This window comes from Onychostoma macrolepis, chromosome 22, assembly GCF_012432095.1.
Source record: "Onychostoma macrolepis isolate SWU-2019 chromosome 22, ASM1243209v1, whole genome shotgun sequence".
NCBI lineage: Eukaryota > Metazoa > Chordata > Actinopteri > Cypriniformes > Cyprinidae > Onychostoma > Onychostoma macrolepis.
Window position 1 is genome coordinate 15,214,346 of NC_081176.1, and position 16,973 is coordinate 15,231,318.

The 16,973-nt window shown below is 36.9% G+C and overlaps 1 protein-coding gene across 2 annotated transcripts in view; it reads right to left on the reverse strand.

The window, feature by feature from the left end:
• pth2rb (parathyroid hormone 2 receptor b) overlaps positions 1-16,973 on the reverse strand; it is a 56,673-nt gene that overhangs the window by 18,378 nt on the left and 21,322 nt on the right. For both annotated transcript variants that reach the window (XM_058760513.1, XM_058760512.1), the window contains exons 8-10: positions 15,628-15,781; positions 8,883-8,943; positions 8,681-8,747 (exon numbers count right to left, since the gene is read on the reverse strand). In XM_058760513.1, the coding sequence (XP_058616496.1) occupies positions 8,681-8,747; positions 8,883-8,943; positions 15,628-15,781 (282 nt within the window). The remainder of the gene's footprint in view (positions 1-8,680; positions 8,748-8,882; positions 8,944-15,627; positions 15,782-16,973) is intronic.

The window sequence follows — 16,973 nt, forward strand, 5'->3', positions numbered from 1 at the left end:
GCCCATCCAGCAGATAAATATATGCATGCAAGCGCTAACTGGTCAATCACATTCAGTCGCAGCACGTCAACAAACGACAGCGCACTGCTATCCAAATCGACCTTTTGACACGCCCGATTATGGGACTTTCACAAGCTCTTTCAGTGCGGATCGCGTTTGGAGCATGGGGTTGAATTTGAGGTTAATGGGAAGACAGCTGCATCTCTTAACAGCTACTTTGATGGCACTTACCACCAATATGGTGCAATTTGGTGGCCCATGAGGCACCAATACCATGTTTTGCAATGAGAACTGATAGATGTGTTAGATAGACTATTATCCAACATACAATTAACCCAAAATGAGCAGTTCATTTTAAACTTCTCAAATGTTTCCGGCCCACCAACTTGAAAATGGTTGTTTTGGCCTGTCCCATGACTCCCATGGCAGTAGTATTGACCTTCTCGACTGTATCCATTAATTAAATCTTTTGAATTTGTTTAAATCTGCTCATTTCATGACAGTAAAATTATTTTTAAGGTCTTGTCATAATGTGTTGTTTCAGATCAGTCAAGTCAAGTCAACTTTATTTCTATAGCGCTTTATACAATACAGTTTGTTTCAAACCAGCTTCACGGTAAGAAACAGGAAAATAGTTGATTACTGATAAACATTTCACATAAATTGAATAAAATATATTTTTATATCTTACAGTAACTTTGGTAACAGGGTTAAATGGTTGAATTTCAAAAAAAAGTTTGTTTTATTGGACTTATTTCTATTTGCATCTATAAATTTCAGTTATAAACATTTTTTTAAAGGCCGATTTCACAAAATGAGTTTTTTTCTCCACTTCAGTAGGTTTTTATTGAGGGGTTTGTTCATTTATCATATGCCTGATTTTATATTACATATTATTGTAGTGATGAAAAAGAAATGTCCAAAATACCGTCTGTAAAACCTTTGACTCTGTCAACAAAACTAAACAAAATATTGAAGCAGACTTTAAACAATGTTCAGATTTTTGAAAATGAATGCAAATGAGTGTATATTTCATTAGATAATGCCTCATTTGCATATTTAAACATAACATTTCAGAACATTTGTAATAAAAATGTTCCCAAATCTTTTGGTGATATCTATTAGTAGTATTTTTTTCTTTTTACCATATTCACCTGGGATGTCTTGCCTTAATTATGAATTGTTTTTAATGACCAAAACTTAATATTTAAACGTTTGTGACATTTTGTGGGTTTTTCACCAATACGCAAAATGTAACATTCCTTAAAATTGTGACACTTAGGAAGTGTCATCATCTGCATGTCAGGAAGTAAATTGTAGTGTTGACTGCATTCATTAAACTTAATAAAACAATTCAACTCAATTGTTTATCAATAACAATCAATATTTGGTCCCAAAATAGCACTACTTAAGTCTACTTACTTAGTTAAATTCCCACTCACAAATATGTTTGTTTGTTTATTATTTGTTTGTCTATTTATTCCATTGGATTTAATACTTTTAAATTTTATTGTCAATTAATATATATATATATATATATTTTTGGGGAAGAGATATTATATTTTTATTTCAACATTATGACAACATAAAACCTACGGTGGCCGGGAAGTGCAAAACAACATTACAAAGTGTGAAACACTTTTACGAAGCTCGAGACAAATTTACATTTTGGAAAACATTTTTACCTATCATAAAACACAATTACATGGAAAAAACACTTTTACCAAGGACGAAACAAATTTACATTTTAGAAAACAAATTAACAAGACGCAAAACACTTTTACCAGTCCCCAAACAAATTTATAATGACAGATTCTTCACGGAAAGGGAATGTACCACACACCGGAAGTGACGCGGTGAAAGGTGGTGTTGTTGGTGAGCGCGGTAAATTCGTCTTGTGGTTGTGGAGTAAATGGCGTAAATAAAGTTTATGGTGACCGAACATGGACTGCGGCCGAGGGATGTTTTGCCCGTTTTGTAGTGATGTAAAAATGAAGCTTTGCGAAGCACCAAGGCTTCCCCTCAACTGTATCGTAAAAAGGTTCATTACTCGAAGCTTTTCAAAACGATGCACACTAACGACATCTTGTGGTCAAAAGGTGGAAATAGCTGCCTTTGTGTCCCAGACGACCCAGACATTTTTGGATTGTTTCAGATAATAAATCAGTTTGTGCTATGAAAATAAAACAAAGAAAGTATTAACGCTATATAAATTAATCTTTTACATGTCAGTCATTGTTTTACACAATACATGAATAAATGAGTGAATAAATTTGTGGAAAAAAATAGGCAAGAATATATGATATGCATCAATGATCAAAATAAAAGAAGATTATCAGAATGGTCAGCTGAAGTGATTGTGAAGCGGGAATTAATACAAAATGAACATGCACAAAACTACACATGCATATATTTATTCGTATATTGATTCATTCTTATCGAAGAAGTGAGTGACACTTCAAACTGCGCAAGTGGTTCGCATTATTTGAAACAGAATACGAAGCAGTCACGTGGTTGTGTGCGAAATGAAGCTTTGGACGTCAAAGATCACGTGGTTTTGGCAAAACGAATCAAGCTCCGGTACAGTGCTTCACTGCCAGATGATTCGTTTTTTTGATACAGGCTTCGAAGCCTCTGTGTCGAACGTCACATCACTACCGTTTTGTGGCAAACACATGAGCAGCTTAACACTGTCTGGCTGTCGAGACGTCCCCTGTGTTTCCGTCTGGTTTGCATCCTTTAGAAACTCCAAACACCGACCACACGTACAGCAAAACCGCCTTAAGCTGCTCATGTGTTTGCCACAAACGGGCAAAACATCCTCGCCGCAGTCCATGTTCGGTCACCATAAACTTTATTTACGCCATTTACTCCACAACCACAAGACGAATTTACCGCGCTCACCAACAACACCACCTTTCACCGCGTCACTTCCGGTGTGTGGTACATTCCCTTTCCGTGAAGAATCTGTCATTGTAAATTTGTTTCGGGACTGGTAAAAGTGTTTTGCGTCTTGTTAATTTGTTTTCTAAAATGTAAATTTGTTTCGTCCTTGGTAAAAGTGTTTTTTCCATGTAATTGTGTTTTATGATAGGTAAAAATGTTTTCCAAAATGTAAATTTGTCTCGAGCTTCGTGAAAGTTTTTCACACTTTGTAATGTTGTTTTGCACTTCCCGGCCACCGTATAAAACAGTACAAAAAGACAAGAAATGAAAAAAAAAGGACAGAAATTAGAGTCAAGTACATCAGTTCCTCCAGTTCTATACACATTTTTTATAATGTTATACATCTATTTCTAGGCCAGTGGGAACGAGCAATATGATAATAATACAGACAGTCAATCCTTTAAGCTATTACCCTGGACATTTGTTAAATGTTTAAGAAAGGGTTCCCAGGTGGCCTCAAAGCCAGCAATGTTACCAGAAAGGTTGTGTCTCAGTCTCTCTAAATGCAAAGTGGCAGAAAGTTCAGACAACCAAGATTTAAAAAGATTTCCATTGACAAAGGATGATTTTTTTTTTTAGCTACTACCATTCCATATTGGACAACTTTTTTAATTTGATGGCCTAAGCCATGAAGGGAGTTAGACCAGCCAAAGACAGCAATTGCTGGGTTAGGGGAGAGGTCACAGGAATAAGCCACTGAGTAGAATCTGAAAATGTCACTCCAAAACTCAGTTTCGGGCATGACCAAAAAAGATGTCCCAGAGAGCCCTCTGCAGATTCACATTTGTTACATTTAGAAAAGATGGACGGGTAGAATTTATTAAGCCTAACCCTTGAGTAATGAAGCCTATGTACTACTTTATATTGAATTAGTTGGTACCTTGAGTTAATAGAACATGTATTTATGGCCTTGATATACTCAAGCCAGTCCTCGTCGGTTATCTGAATGTCTAAACCCTTTTCCCAGAAATCTTTCAGATATAAGGTAGATATGCTGAGCTGACTGGCAAAGACACCCGTAAAGCGGGAAATCAAATTAAAGGCATTAGAGGAGGCAGAAAGCAATTTATATATTTCATTTTCATCAAATTGTGAGATTGACGTGCGAACATAATTTCTCAGCTGAAAGGTATCTAAAGAAATGCGTTGATGGAGCCAAGATGGAATGTCATTTGCAGGCCCCGGAAGATGAGATTTTTTCCAGTATGATAAGGCTCTGCAATTTGCAGCCCAATAATAATGCTGAAAGTTCGGCAAGCCTAATCCTCCCATCGACCTTGGTTTACAAACATGTAACTTAGAAATACGGTGTGCTCTGTAGCCCCACACAAATGGCAGGACAATCGAATCTAAGGCTTTAAAAAAAAAATTTGGGCAGGAAAATTGGCAGGTTTTGGAAAAGGTAAAGAAATCTGGGCAATGTCACCATCTTGATTGCATTCACGCGCCCTACCATAGACAGTGGGAAGGTCCTCCAGCTTTCAATATTACGTTTCAAATTCTCTAGCATAGTTAAGTAATTTAATTTATATATATCCTTTGCATATTTAGGTAAAATGACCCCCAAATATTTCAAACTGTCTGCTGCGATTTTAAAAGGTAGGTTTTGTATGAAGCCTGGGTCAATATTATTAGTAACAGGCATGAATTCACTCTTTTGCCAATTTACAGAATATCCAGAGAACTTTCCAAAAGTCTCCAGTACGTCTAATAGGGGTGGGATAGACCGTTCTGGGTCAACAAGGTAAAGAATAATGTCATCGGCATAAAGAGATATATGGTGTTCTAAGTGACCTATCTTAGGAGATGAAATAAGTGGGTTATTTCTTATAGCAACCGCAAGGGGCTCTATAGCAATGGCAAAAAGCAAGGGTGAAAGGGGACACCCCTGCCTAGTGCCTCTACGTAGTGTGAATTGTGAAGATTTATCAAAATTAGTAAGCACTGAGGCCCATTCACCCATAGTGAGAATGATTCACCTAGATCAAACTCTTGGAGCACCGAGGTAATATAATTCCATTCTATTTGGTCGAATGCCTTTTTGGCATCGACAGATAAGATGGCGACATTTAAATGAGAATCATACTTTGAATATAAAATGTTCATTAAGTGTCTCACATTAAAGAAGGAAAAGCTCCCTGGGATGAAACCGGTCTGATCGGAGTGAATAATTTTAGTTATACATTTATTTAGTCTATTCGCAAGGATTTTTGTGAAAATTTTAAGATCTGAATTCAGAAGAGCTATGGGACGGTATGATGCTGGATCCATTTCATCTTTCCCTTTTTTAAGAATTAAAGAAATGTTAGCATCATACATTGATTGTGGAAATTCCTGATTTTCAATAGAGTGGTTAAATAATCTCAACATCAGGGGAGCGAGTTTTTGAGAGTATTTCTTATCAAATTCAATTCCGAAAACGTCAAGTCCGGGGGCCTTACTGCTAGGGAACGATGTGATGGCTTCAAATAGTTAATCTAACGTTATGTTTGCATTGGGGGCGTTTCGATCTGTATCATCTAATTTTGGGAGATGTAATGATTGGAGGAAGCGGGAAAGGTCTGCAGGGTCACTGGAAGTTCGTGATTCATACAAAGCCTCATAAAATTCCTTGAAACATTCATTAATGTCCCTAGGGTTCATCGCTAGCGTTCCATCCTTTTTACTAATTTGATGAATAGATCTACTGGCTTGGATACTTCTCAGCTGTCGAGCGAGCAGCCTGTCTGGTTTGTCCCCTAGCTCGAATTGTTTTTGTTTTATTTTCAATAGCATATTGTTAACTTGGTTGGAAAGAATTTTATTCTATTCTATTCTATTCTATTATATTATATTTATTATATTTCTTTGAGCAGAACAGGATCTGCGGAGTCTGCATGTAGATGTTCAAGTTGAGTAAGACGAGCTTCAATTACTGACAGGCGAGCTTTTCTTTGTTTCTTTAAGCCGGATTCATACGAGATGATGTGCCCCCTTAATACCGCCTTAAGTGACTCCTACAGTGTTGAGTCGGACACTTCCCCTGTATCGTTAAACATAAGATAGTCATCCAGCCATTCTATGACACACTGGGAAAAATGAGAATCAAGGAGTAATGTAGGGTTGAATCGCCAGTTATAATTAGGCTTTATATCAAAAAGGTCAAGTGAAATGGTCACCGCAGAATGATCTGAGATTCTATTATGGTGTTTCACTGAAGTTACGCATGAGGCCACCTTAAAATAGAAAAAAATCTATTCTAGAATATGAATTGTGGACATGAGAGAAAAAAGTATACTGTCTGTCGGTCGGATGCTTTAACCTCCAAACATCAACCAAATCAAACAAAGTAATTAATTAATTCAGGGTGGCAACAGAATTGGGCAGATGACCCATGGAGCGGTTATAGGTCCTGTCCAAAACAGGATCTAAAACCAGATTAAAATCACCACCGATTATTAGATGTGTGTTTGACAGATTAGGCAGGAGATTGAAAACTTTACGAAAAAAAGATGGATCGTCATGATTTGGTCCATATATGTTCAATAATGTAGTATGTACCGAAAAAATGAGACCAGAGACTATTATAAATCGACCATTTGGATCGCAAATAGTAGATATATGTTTAAAAGGAATTGTTTTGCGGAGCAAAATGGCCACTCCTCTGGCCCTGCATTGAAACCCCTGTGAGACCCAGTTACATTTTAGAAGCCTTTGTTCATTATGCTTAACGTGTGTCTCTTGTAAAAACATGATATCAGCAGATATTGACTTCAGATACGAAAAGACTTTAAACCTCGTTATTGATGCCTCGTACATTCCAGCTGGCTAAGGTAACATTACAGTTTGAAAGTCTCATGTTACATACCAGTGTAGATAAAATTCAATGTTATTATAATGACTGTGTGGAACTGGAGTTGTTACAATAAGCAAAGAAAAAAACATAACATTTAACACAAAGTCATAAGAAGAAACCCTCAATGTCGCCCCCCTCCCTCTAATCTGCTTCCCCAAACGAAGCAGAGTAGAAAGAACAAACCCCATACGAACCATGGAGCTACAAGGTTGCCTACGGAGCAGTGAAGACAATAACCAGCTTCAACAAACTTAGCTGTACAGTAAGAACGGCTCCTCCTCCTCCCTCGGCATTTAACATTAACAAAACTAGTAGTGCATCAGAAAACTGGCACAAACTCAACACTGTCTCACAGACGTGTGCAACAAAATGTCTTAGTCTTGTGTGCAAGTCAATAGTCTTAAACTTATCGATTGCGCTCGAATACAGATATCATCAGCTTTCCATGTGAGTGAGTCCAGATCACCAATCTGTATGGTAGCGCGTGAACAGAAACGTTCTCACTTGCAGGATCCGTATGTTTAGAACAACTTTAAATATTGTCCGGATCAAGGATACTTGCAATCAAAGTCAAGATGCGGCGATGATTGTATTGGCAAAAGCTTCGGCATCTGGGACTGAGTTGAAGATTCTCTTTTTCCGATCCACGAGTGACGATAAGTCGCGCGGGGAAGAGTAGTCCATATCTGACGCTGGCCTCTTTTAATTTCTTTTTCACTCCGTCAAAGTTTCGGCTGTTAGATCAGGATATATGGAGATCCCTGTACCTTCAAACTGTAGAGGTGATTGTTCTCGGGACATCTTTAACGGGGTAATGGTGGATTCTTGCTATTAGCATACGAGGACGCCCTCCTTTAGCTGGCAAAGGACCAATGCGGTGTGCACGATCCACTTTTACTCCTGACGGAAAGTTCTGAGCTCCCAAGAGGGCCGGGAATCAACTTTTTGACAAATTCAGTAGGACGGCTGTTTTCAACTTTCTCTTGTAGTCCCGTAATTTTTATATTTTGGCGACGGGAACAGCCCTCCAGGTCGTCAAGCTTGGCGTGTAGGGCCTTATTGGCCGCGATGATATCCTGACAGAGAGCCTCTAAATCAGAGATGCGGCTCTCTTGTTCGGTTCTCGTGCACTCCAGTTCTGAAATACGGGAATTACATTCAGAGAGTGATGTTCGCATCTGTGATAAGGTATTTTCAACAGAGTTTCATAGACTTATCCATGCCTTGGATAGCCGTCAGGACAGAGGATAAGGCCGTGGTCTCGTTGTTAGCGCTAGCATTAGTCACTTGTTCAGTCAGAGCTTGCTTTTCCCCCTGATTGTTCGTCCACATTGGTCGATTGATCCCCTTTTTTCGTTTTAGGCTTCGTCATCTTGATTTCAGGCAATAAGGGGTATCGCATTGTTTTGTTTACGATTAAACAAGACTAATTTTCCAAGGTTAAAGGAAGAGATCTCAAAAACTACGTCTACTCATACGGAGCTCTCGAGCACCCCTTGTCAATTAATGTTTTGTTTGTCATTTGAAAACAACAACATTGTGTGTGTATATATATATATATATATATATATATATATGTGTGTGTGTCTGTGTGTGTGTGTGTGTTTTTTTTTTAGAGTTTTGTACGTCCAGTGTTATTGTTAACTAAAAGTATAAAATAAAAAATAAATACAATTAAATAAAATGTTAATATTAGATGAAAAACAAAAGCTGATATGTAGTAAAACAACTAAAACCAAAAATAAATAGATTCTAAATAGAAATATTAAAAATAGATAAAATTACTAAATTTAAATAAATAAAATTAAAACATAAAAATGCAAAATTCTAGAAATTGGTATATAATAATATTACAATAACACTCAATGTGTCTAACAAATAGTTTGCCAACCAACTCACCCCAATTGCTGTCAGTATAGGAACTTGGTAAATCCATTTAATATTGCCAGCGCTCAACTCCCAACACCTTAGGGAGAAAGACAAAAATATTATATTACATTTTATTTATAGAACAGCTTCTGCGTCTCTCTGTGTGTACAAATGTGTGACTTTTTTTTTTTTTTACCTTACTGAGAATCTGGATCACGTACGGGCAACTCACCTTACATCTGCCAGCGTTGCCCTGACGACAGCCCAGGTTGATACGAAGAGAGCAGGAACACCTGCGGTTACACAAATTAGAAAATGACAAGATTTATTAACTGTAATGCAGCATACAAGCACAGAAGCATGTCCGAGACTTGCCACAAACTCACCGGAACAACAAAATTTTCTATTTGTTTTATTTTGAACCGATGCGATCCAACAAGTCAAAAGCCTCCTGAAAGTCGCCTTGACCCTCCAGACCATAAATTAAATGTAAAGTCTATATTTTCTGAGCTGACACAAATGAAACTGAAGGTTTCTGAACACTCCCCTCACCTGCCATTAGCCAAACATTCTGACCATATATTTTTTTAAATATAAAATGAAAAATCAAGTAAAATGAAAAATGAAATAATATATTTTTGTTATTATTATTATTATTATTATTATATATTCTATTTAATAGAGTTGTATAATATACAGTATATATTTTGATTAGTTTTCATTTCAATGATCATTTTCATTTACATAAAATAAAAAATATTATTGGATTGGATACATTTATATGATATGAAAAATGAAATATGTTATTATTATATATTGTATGTAATAGAGTTTTGTAAAATAATACATATATTTTATGTAAAATTATTACATTTTTTCTGCCATATTCTGAAAAATAAAATATCATTACACACACACTATATATAGGTAAGGTAAGGTAAGGTAAGGTACACTTTGTTGTCCCGCAGGGAAATTTGTCTTGGGCTCCAAATACAGCCACTGCATCACCACATATAAAACAATACATAACACACCAAATAAACAAACATCTCAATAAAAAAAAAAAAAATCATGTGCTACTATTTAGTGCCTTAACTGCCGGAGGAATGAACGAATTCTTAAACCTATTAAGTCTGCACCTCTGCATTCTTGGAACATAGACTTTCAACATGGACATTCCATGACAATGAATACTCAATATGAACACCAAGGAAACTGAATTGTGATCTCCAATTAACTTAGGACCAAAGATCATCGCCTTAGTTTTCTTCACACTGACAACAAGATGGCATCACACCACTCCACAAACTGTTCAATTTCATCGTGATAAGATGATATGTCTTGGTCTTTATATAACAAGCTAAGTATGGCTGTGTCATCACTAAATTTTACAACCTAATTGTTGGTGGTTTTCCTCACACAACTGTTTGTGTACAATGTGAAGAGGACTGGGGCTCCTGTACTAATGAATTTGGAATCCGATATTGTCCTATTAACCTTAACCTGTTGTGTATTAATTGTTAAAAAGGAAAAATACCACTTTATAATAAATGGATTTACCTGCATCTTCTTTAGTTTATCCAACAATAAATAAGGCTGTAGTGAATTAAAAGCTGAACTAAAATCAATAAAAAGGAGGCGTGCATATGCCTTAGTGTCCTCCAAATCTTCAGAGCTAAATGAGTGATACCTCCTACTGCACCCTCCGTGTTCCTTCCCTGCTTATAAGCAAACTGCCACGGATCTAGCTGTGGGGTCACTTCATTTTTCAGTAAGGTCACCATATATTTTTCAAAACCTTTCATAACGATCAAAGTTATCACTACAGGTCTATAATCATTATTCTCAGATGAGTGTGATTTCTTTGGGATTGGGTTAATCACAGATTTTTTCTAAAGTGTAGGAACTCTGTGTAAATCCAGTGAACGTTGAAAAAGTGTACACCAAACTGGAGTAAATTCTACCGCACAAGTTTTTAAAAGGCAGGCAGAAATCCCATCAAGACCTTTAGATTTCTTTGTACACAACTGATGGAACAGTAACTGCACTTGGGAACTGTCTACCTCCAGTCTAGTATCCACATCATATACCAAAGAGTCTACAATTAAATCACATTCATCCGAAAAAACGAAGGTAAAAATCATTCAGCTCATTTGCTTTATCAAAGTTATCCTTTACACATACTGTATAAGTGGTTTACTTGGTTCCATGTTTGTAACAACCTTCATAGTATTCCACATTTTTTTTAGAATTCAGAATAGTAGAATTATTCTCAATAATATCCTTCGGTCATCCCCTTGCTTGCCTTTACTGACAATTGAGCTCTTTTTGTATGATCTCGACATAATCTTTGTTTTTAAATGCAGTTTTTTTCCGATTAATGCAATCCTTCAGTTCTTTAGTTATATACGGCTTATTATTCGGATATACAATAACATTCTTTTTAGTAAGTACATTGTCCACACAGAAATTTATATAGTCCATTATAGTCTCCGTAGTCTCATCAATGTCCATATTATTAAAAACATCCCAGTCGGTGGATAGGAAGCATCATTTGAGCCTTTCTATGGCATCATCTGACCACACTGTTACTTCTTTTACTACTGGTTTGCTACGTTTGAGCATAGTTTTATATGTAGGAATGAGGTAGATGGTATTGTGGTCAGCACTGGCCAAAGGTGGTTTAGATCTGGCCTTATAAGCCTTTTTAATGTTTCCAAAGCACTTGTCCAGGATTCTATCCTTCCATGTGTCACATTTCACATATTGTTCAAACCCCGACAAAGAAAGTTCAAGCTTGCAGTGATTAAAATCACGTACAGAGTATGAAAAGACAATGCAGAAAAGCTGAGCGGATGTGGCGGAAGACAAAACTTGAAATTCACTATAGCATCTATAAAGACAGCCTTCATGCTTTCAATGTGTAACTAGCCACAGCTAGACAGACCTTCTTCTCAAACCTTATAAAGAGTAACTTAAACAACACTCACACTCTTTTTGCTACTGTTGAGAGACTGACAAACCCCCCAAGTCAGATTCCCAGTGAAATGCTCTCCGACAGCAAATGCAATGAGTTTGCTTCCTTCTTTTCTGAGAAGATCAATAATATCAGAAAGGAGATTGGCACATCCTCAAGTTATGCAGAGGTCACACAGATTCGACCGCAATTTCAAAAAGAAGTGACTATGTCTGATTTTAAAGCAATTGATAGCAAAATTTTGGAAGAAATGGTCCATCACCTTAAATCGTCAACCTGCTATCTTGACACACTTCCCACATCTTTTTTCAAAAGTGTGCTTAACTGTTTGGAAGCAGATCTCTTAGAAGTGGTGAACGCCTCACTTCTTTCTGGGACTTTTCCAAACTTCCTGAAAACTGCAGTTGTTAAGCCCCTTCTGAAAAAGCGCAATCTTGATAACACCATACTGAACAACTATAGACCAATATTAATTCTTCCTTTTATAGGTATGATTATTGAAAAGATAGTTTTTAATCAGCTGAACAACTACTTAAACTCAAATGGATTCCCGGACAATTTTCAATCTGGTTTCCGACCGCATCACAGCACAGAGACAGCACTCATTAAGATAATAAATGATATTCGCTTTAATTCTGATTCTGGCAAAATATCAGTGCTGGTACTAGATCTTAGTGCTGCGTTTGACACCGTTGATCATAACATACTTCTAGAGAGACTGGAAAACTGGGTCGGGCTTTCTGGGATGGTACTCAAATGGTTCAGGTCATACTTAGAAGGAAGAGGTTATTATGTGATTATAGGAGAGCATAAGTCTAAGTGGACGTCCATGACATGCGGAGTCTCACAAGGCTCAATTCTTGCACCGCTCTTGTTTAGTCTATATATGCTCCCACTAAGTCAAATAATGTGAAAGAACCAAATTGCTTATCACAGCTATGCTGATGATACCCAGATTTACCTAAGATTTACCTAGCCTTATCTCCAAATGACTACAGCCCCATTGACTCCCTCTGCCAATGCATTGATGAAATAAACAGTTGGATGTGCCAGAACTTTCTTCAGTTAAACAAGGAGAAAACTGAAGTCATTGCATTTGGAAACAAAGATGAAGTTCTCAAGGTGAATGCATACCTTGACACTAGGGGTCAAACAACTATTCTGGAGACGGACCTTAGTTTAAGTAGTCATGTCAAAGCAGTAACTAAATCAGCATACTATCATCTCAAAAACATTGCAAGAATTAGATGTTTTGTGTCCAGTCAAGACTTGGAGAAACTTGTTCATGCCTTTATCACCAGCAGGGTGGATTATTGTAATGGTCTCCTTCCAAAGAAGACCATTAGACAGCTGCAGCTCATCCAGAACGCTGCTGCCAGGATTCTGACTAGAACCAGAAAATCTGAGCATATCACACCAGTCCTCAGGTCCTTACACTGGCTTCCAGTTATATTTAGAATTGATTTTAAAGTACTTTTACTCGTTTATAAATCACTCAATAGCCAAGGACTTAAATAATAAACCTAACAGACCACTCAGATCATTAGGACCGAGTCAGTTAGAAATACCAAGGGTTCACACAAAACAAGGGGAGTCCACTTTTAGCTATTATGCCACCCGCAGTTGGAATCAGCTTCCAGAAGAGATCAGATATGCTAAAACATTAGCCCCATTTAAATCCAGACTCAAAATTAATCTGTTTAGCTGTGCATTTGTCGAATGAGCACTGTGCTACGTCCGAACTGACTGCACTGTATTTTATGTATAATAATTTTTATTTCTAACTGTTCTAAATTCATTTTAAATACATTTTTAAATAATTTTAAATGTTTTTACATTTCTGGTTTTATTGTTGTGATTATTTTCTTAATGATTATTTTACTTCCTTTTATGTAACGTACTTTGAGTTACCATTGTGTATGAAATGTGCTATATAAATTAACTTGCCTTACCTTGCCTAAAATGCTTCTCTGGTGTAACTAATGAAATGCTTCCACGCCAACATGTACTGTTTGGCACCTTTTAAGAAATCCCGACACAATAACTGTCAGGCAAACAAGTTGGACTGTCGTCGCCATGATATCCGCACAATAGTAGGGGTGTCCTCGACTAAGGATTTACACAGTCGAATCGGAATTTTCGAATCTTGCTGATAGTCGACTGATAGTGGAATCATATGTTTGGGGGCGGGGCAAAATACATTACCAAGAGTCAAGTCAGACATTCAACAGTCATAATTAATGACGTTAACACACAGGGAAAATGTGAAACGGTCGAATGCCTCACAGATACAAAATAATGTTTTAAGAGATAATCACTGTAGTACTACAATGAAGTGCTTTATTGCAGCGTAACTCAACCAAACTCATCTTATACGAGATAAATAATATATACACGATATATAGCCTATAAACCAGGGGTGCCCAAACCCGGTCCTGGAGGGCCGGTGTCCTGCAGAGTTTAGATCCAACCCCAATTAGACACACCTGAACCAGCTAATCAAGCTCTTACGAGGCATACTAGAAACTTCCCGGCAGGTGTGTTGAGGCAAGTTGGAGCTAAACTCTGCAGGACACCGGCCCTCCAGGACCGAGTTTGGGCACCCCTGCAATAAACCTTCTGAAATGTTTTTAAATCACGTGTACCCTACCTGATTGGAAAAATCCAGTCTTTCACTCTGCCTGTGTCAGTTTGAGTCTTGTTAAAGATTTAAATCCCTGCCGCTTTTCTGTCGGGCACGGATTACGAAAAGTGAATCTATAGGGGTGGTTGGATTTATTCATGCACCTTAAAATATTTATTTAAAGCTTCTTCTTTTCAGATTATTATTTACAGCATTATCTTAATAGGCTGTATATTAACTTATTGGAAGAAAACCGGTAGTTCTATGTGAAATCATTTGACATTTGAGCACCCCCATATAGCCAAAATGGCATGATCATAACACCCCGCAAATATTCGACTGTGAGATTGGTAGTCGAATCAGGCTCCTCCTATCGAAGCATTGAATCGTCGACTATTTGGGGTGACCCCTACACAATCGTAAACCAAAGCAATAAAAAAGTCACAAATAAAATCACAAACAAGAATTCGACAAACAACTGATGCAGCAGAGCACGAACCCAGGTCACAGCAGAGCAGCGCCATAGGAAGATTAAAAAAATAATAATAATAAATATATATATTGTCTCAAAAAAAATATTTTGAATCAAAAAAGGAAATACTGTTTATTTCCAGCTGCCACTGCACATATGACGATAGTATTTTATTATTGAGAGAATTACACTTCGAATTTCAGATGTTAATATTCTGGCTATAATAACCATACTGAGAACAAGACCTAGCGGGTACTGATTTATGATGATGTGTTTCCCTAAACACAGAGTTTATCAATTATGAAAAAGCCAAAAGCAGACCTCAGCAAACAAGTTCCAGCGATGTGCTTTTGATCTAATGTTTCAGAGTGCTTGAATATGAAAATTTAACCCTCATTAGATGGTTACTCTCCCACAAACACATCAATGCCAGGAACATTAATTATGCATTATTGATTAATATGTTTGAAAGATAAATATGTTAAGTAACGCACATTATCAGTGACTTCAAAGTTGTTGATTCTCTGCTCTGTGTCATTGTTGGTCTGTTTAAAGTAGGACAAACGTTTGGGCTTCTCTATCATTCGGCTCTCAACAAAATATCTAAGAATGTGGGAACCTTCCCAAAAGTATTTGCACTTCAAAGGTGTCTGTTTGGCTTGCCTGGCGAGTATTATGCATGAAACATAAAGTATGAATAAATAAGACTTTAAGTAAGTGTTACTGCCTCAAAGGACACCAAAACGATTCGACTGAGATTCTTGGAAGCAGACATAACACAAGCCTCAGAGGAGAATTATCATAATAAGCTGTGGAATTGGTTAGGTTACATCTGTGCAGGGTAAAAAAAAAACTATGTTTAAAAACAAAATCAAGCACTGATTGATCTTAATATGCACACTTACCCCACCCTATGAGCGTGAAACCCCAAAGATATTTGGAGTCGGAGAAGAACGCCATGAAAATGAGACTGTGAAGGTAAAGGCCCTCCACTAGGATCCAGTAGTAGTTGGTTGCCAGGAAATAAATGAAGAATAGGACCGTAATCTTGCAACCAACCTGAAAATACAAAGAACATTTTTAGCTAGAAACCTCAAAACATGTGTGTTCAGTCAATCAGAGCAAAACTGTTAATTGTTATGCAGCCTTTTAGTTGGACGGAAAGTATTTATGAGATGAGTGTGCATGAATGCCACCACAACAATGGCATATTTAACAGTCCTAAATTCTGGATTTTCCAAGCTGGGGGCATGTCAATAAAAAAACATTGATCATGGCGAAAAACATTGGGAACTAAATTAATTGTACAGTATATTGAGTAATGGGCTCTGTTGTTAACTGTAACCTTATAGTAATAAAAAGGGCTCCCTATATTTTAGAGCATAAGCTGAGGTAGATTTTTATCCATAAGAAAATTTTAAATAAAATTGAATTTATTTAAAGTGGTCATGGACTGAGAAACAAAAATGGCAGCGGCTATTTGCATTAAGTGTAAATAGCGATAGATGCTATTTACACTAAGTGCAAATAACATATTTTCTTAGCAAGAGATGCTATTTGCACTAAGTGAAAATAGCAGTATTTTTCAACGATATGCTATTTACACCAAGTGAAAATAGCTATAGTTTCTATTTACACTGTTAAAATAGCAAGATTTTCTCCTATTTATACTACTTATTGCAAATAGTGGCAATTATCTGCACCTCAGTATTGTAGTATATTATAAAACAGTACGCAATAATAACATACTGAGTGAAAATTATAGTTTTAATTCAAATTATTAAATGGAAGCCACCTTATTGGGACAATAAAGCCCTCCCTACACCTACCCTAACCCCTGCCCGATACTTTATTTTCAAATTTTTTATTATTTTTGTTGAAAATAAATGCCATTCCAATACGATATGAGATTTGAAAAGGGAGAAAAAAAGTTTGGCAAAAGGTGGATTCGAACTCGGGTCGATCGCGTCAAAAAGCATGTGCCTTACCATCTACGCCACTAAAACTGCTGTTAAATGAGCGTCTTTTTTTATTCTTGACTATCTCAATCACATGTTGGTGGGCGGTGTTAGTGTAAATAGCCTTTGCCAACAAGGCGGGCTATTTGTACCTTGATCTTTTAACATATGAGAGGTCATTGTACTATAAAAACATCCTGTAAGTTTCAGAATTCAAAATCTTCTTGTTAGTCTAAAAACAGCTTATATTGAAGGCAGTCTGCCAAAACGACTGCTTGTGCAATGTTCAACTC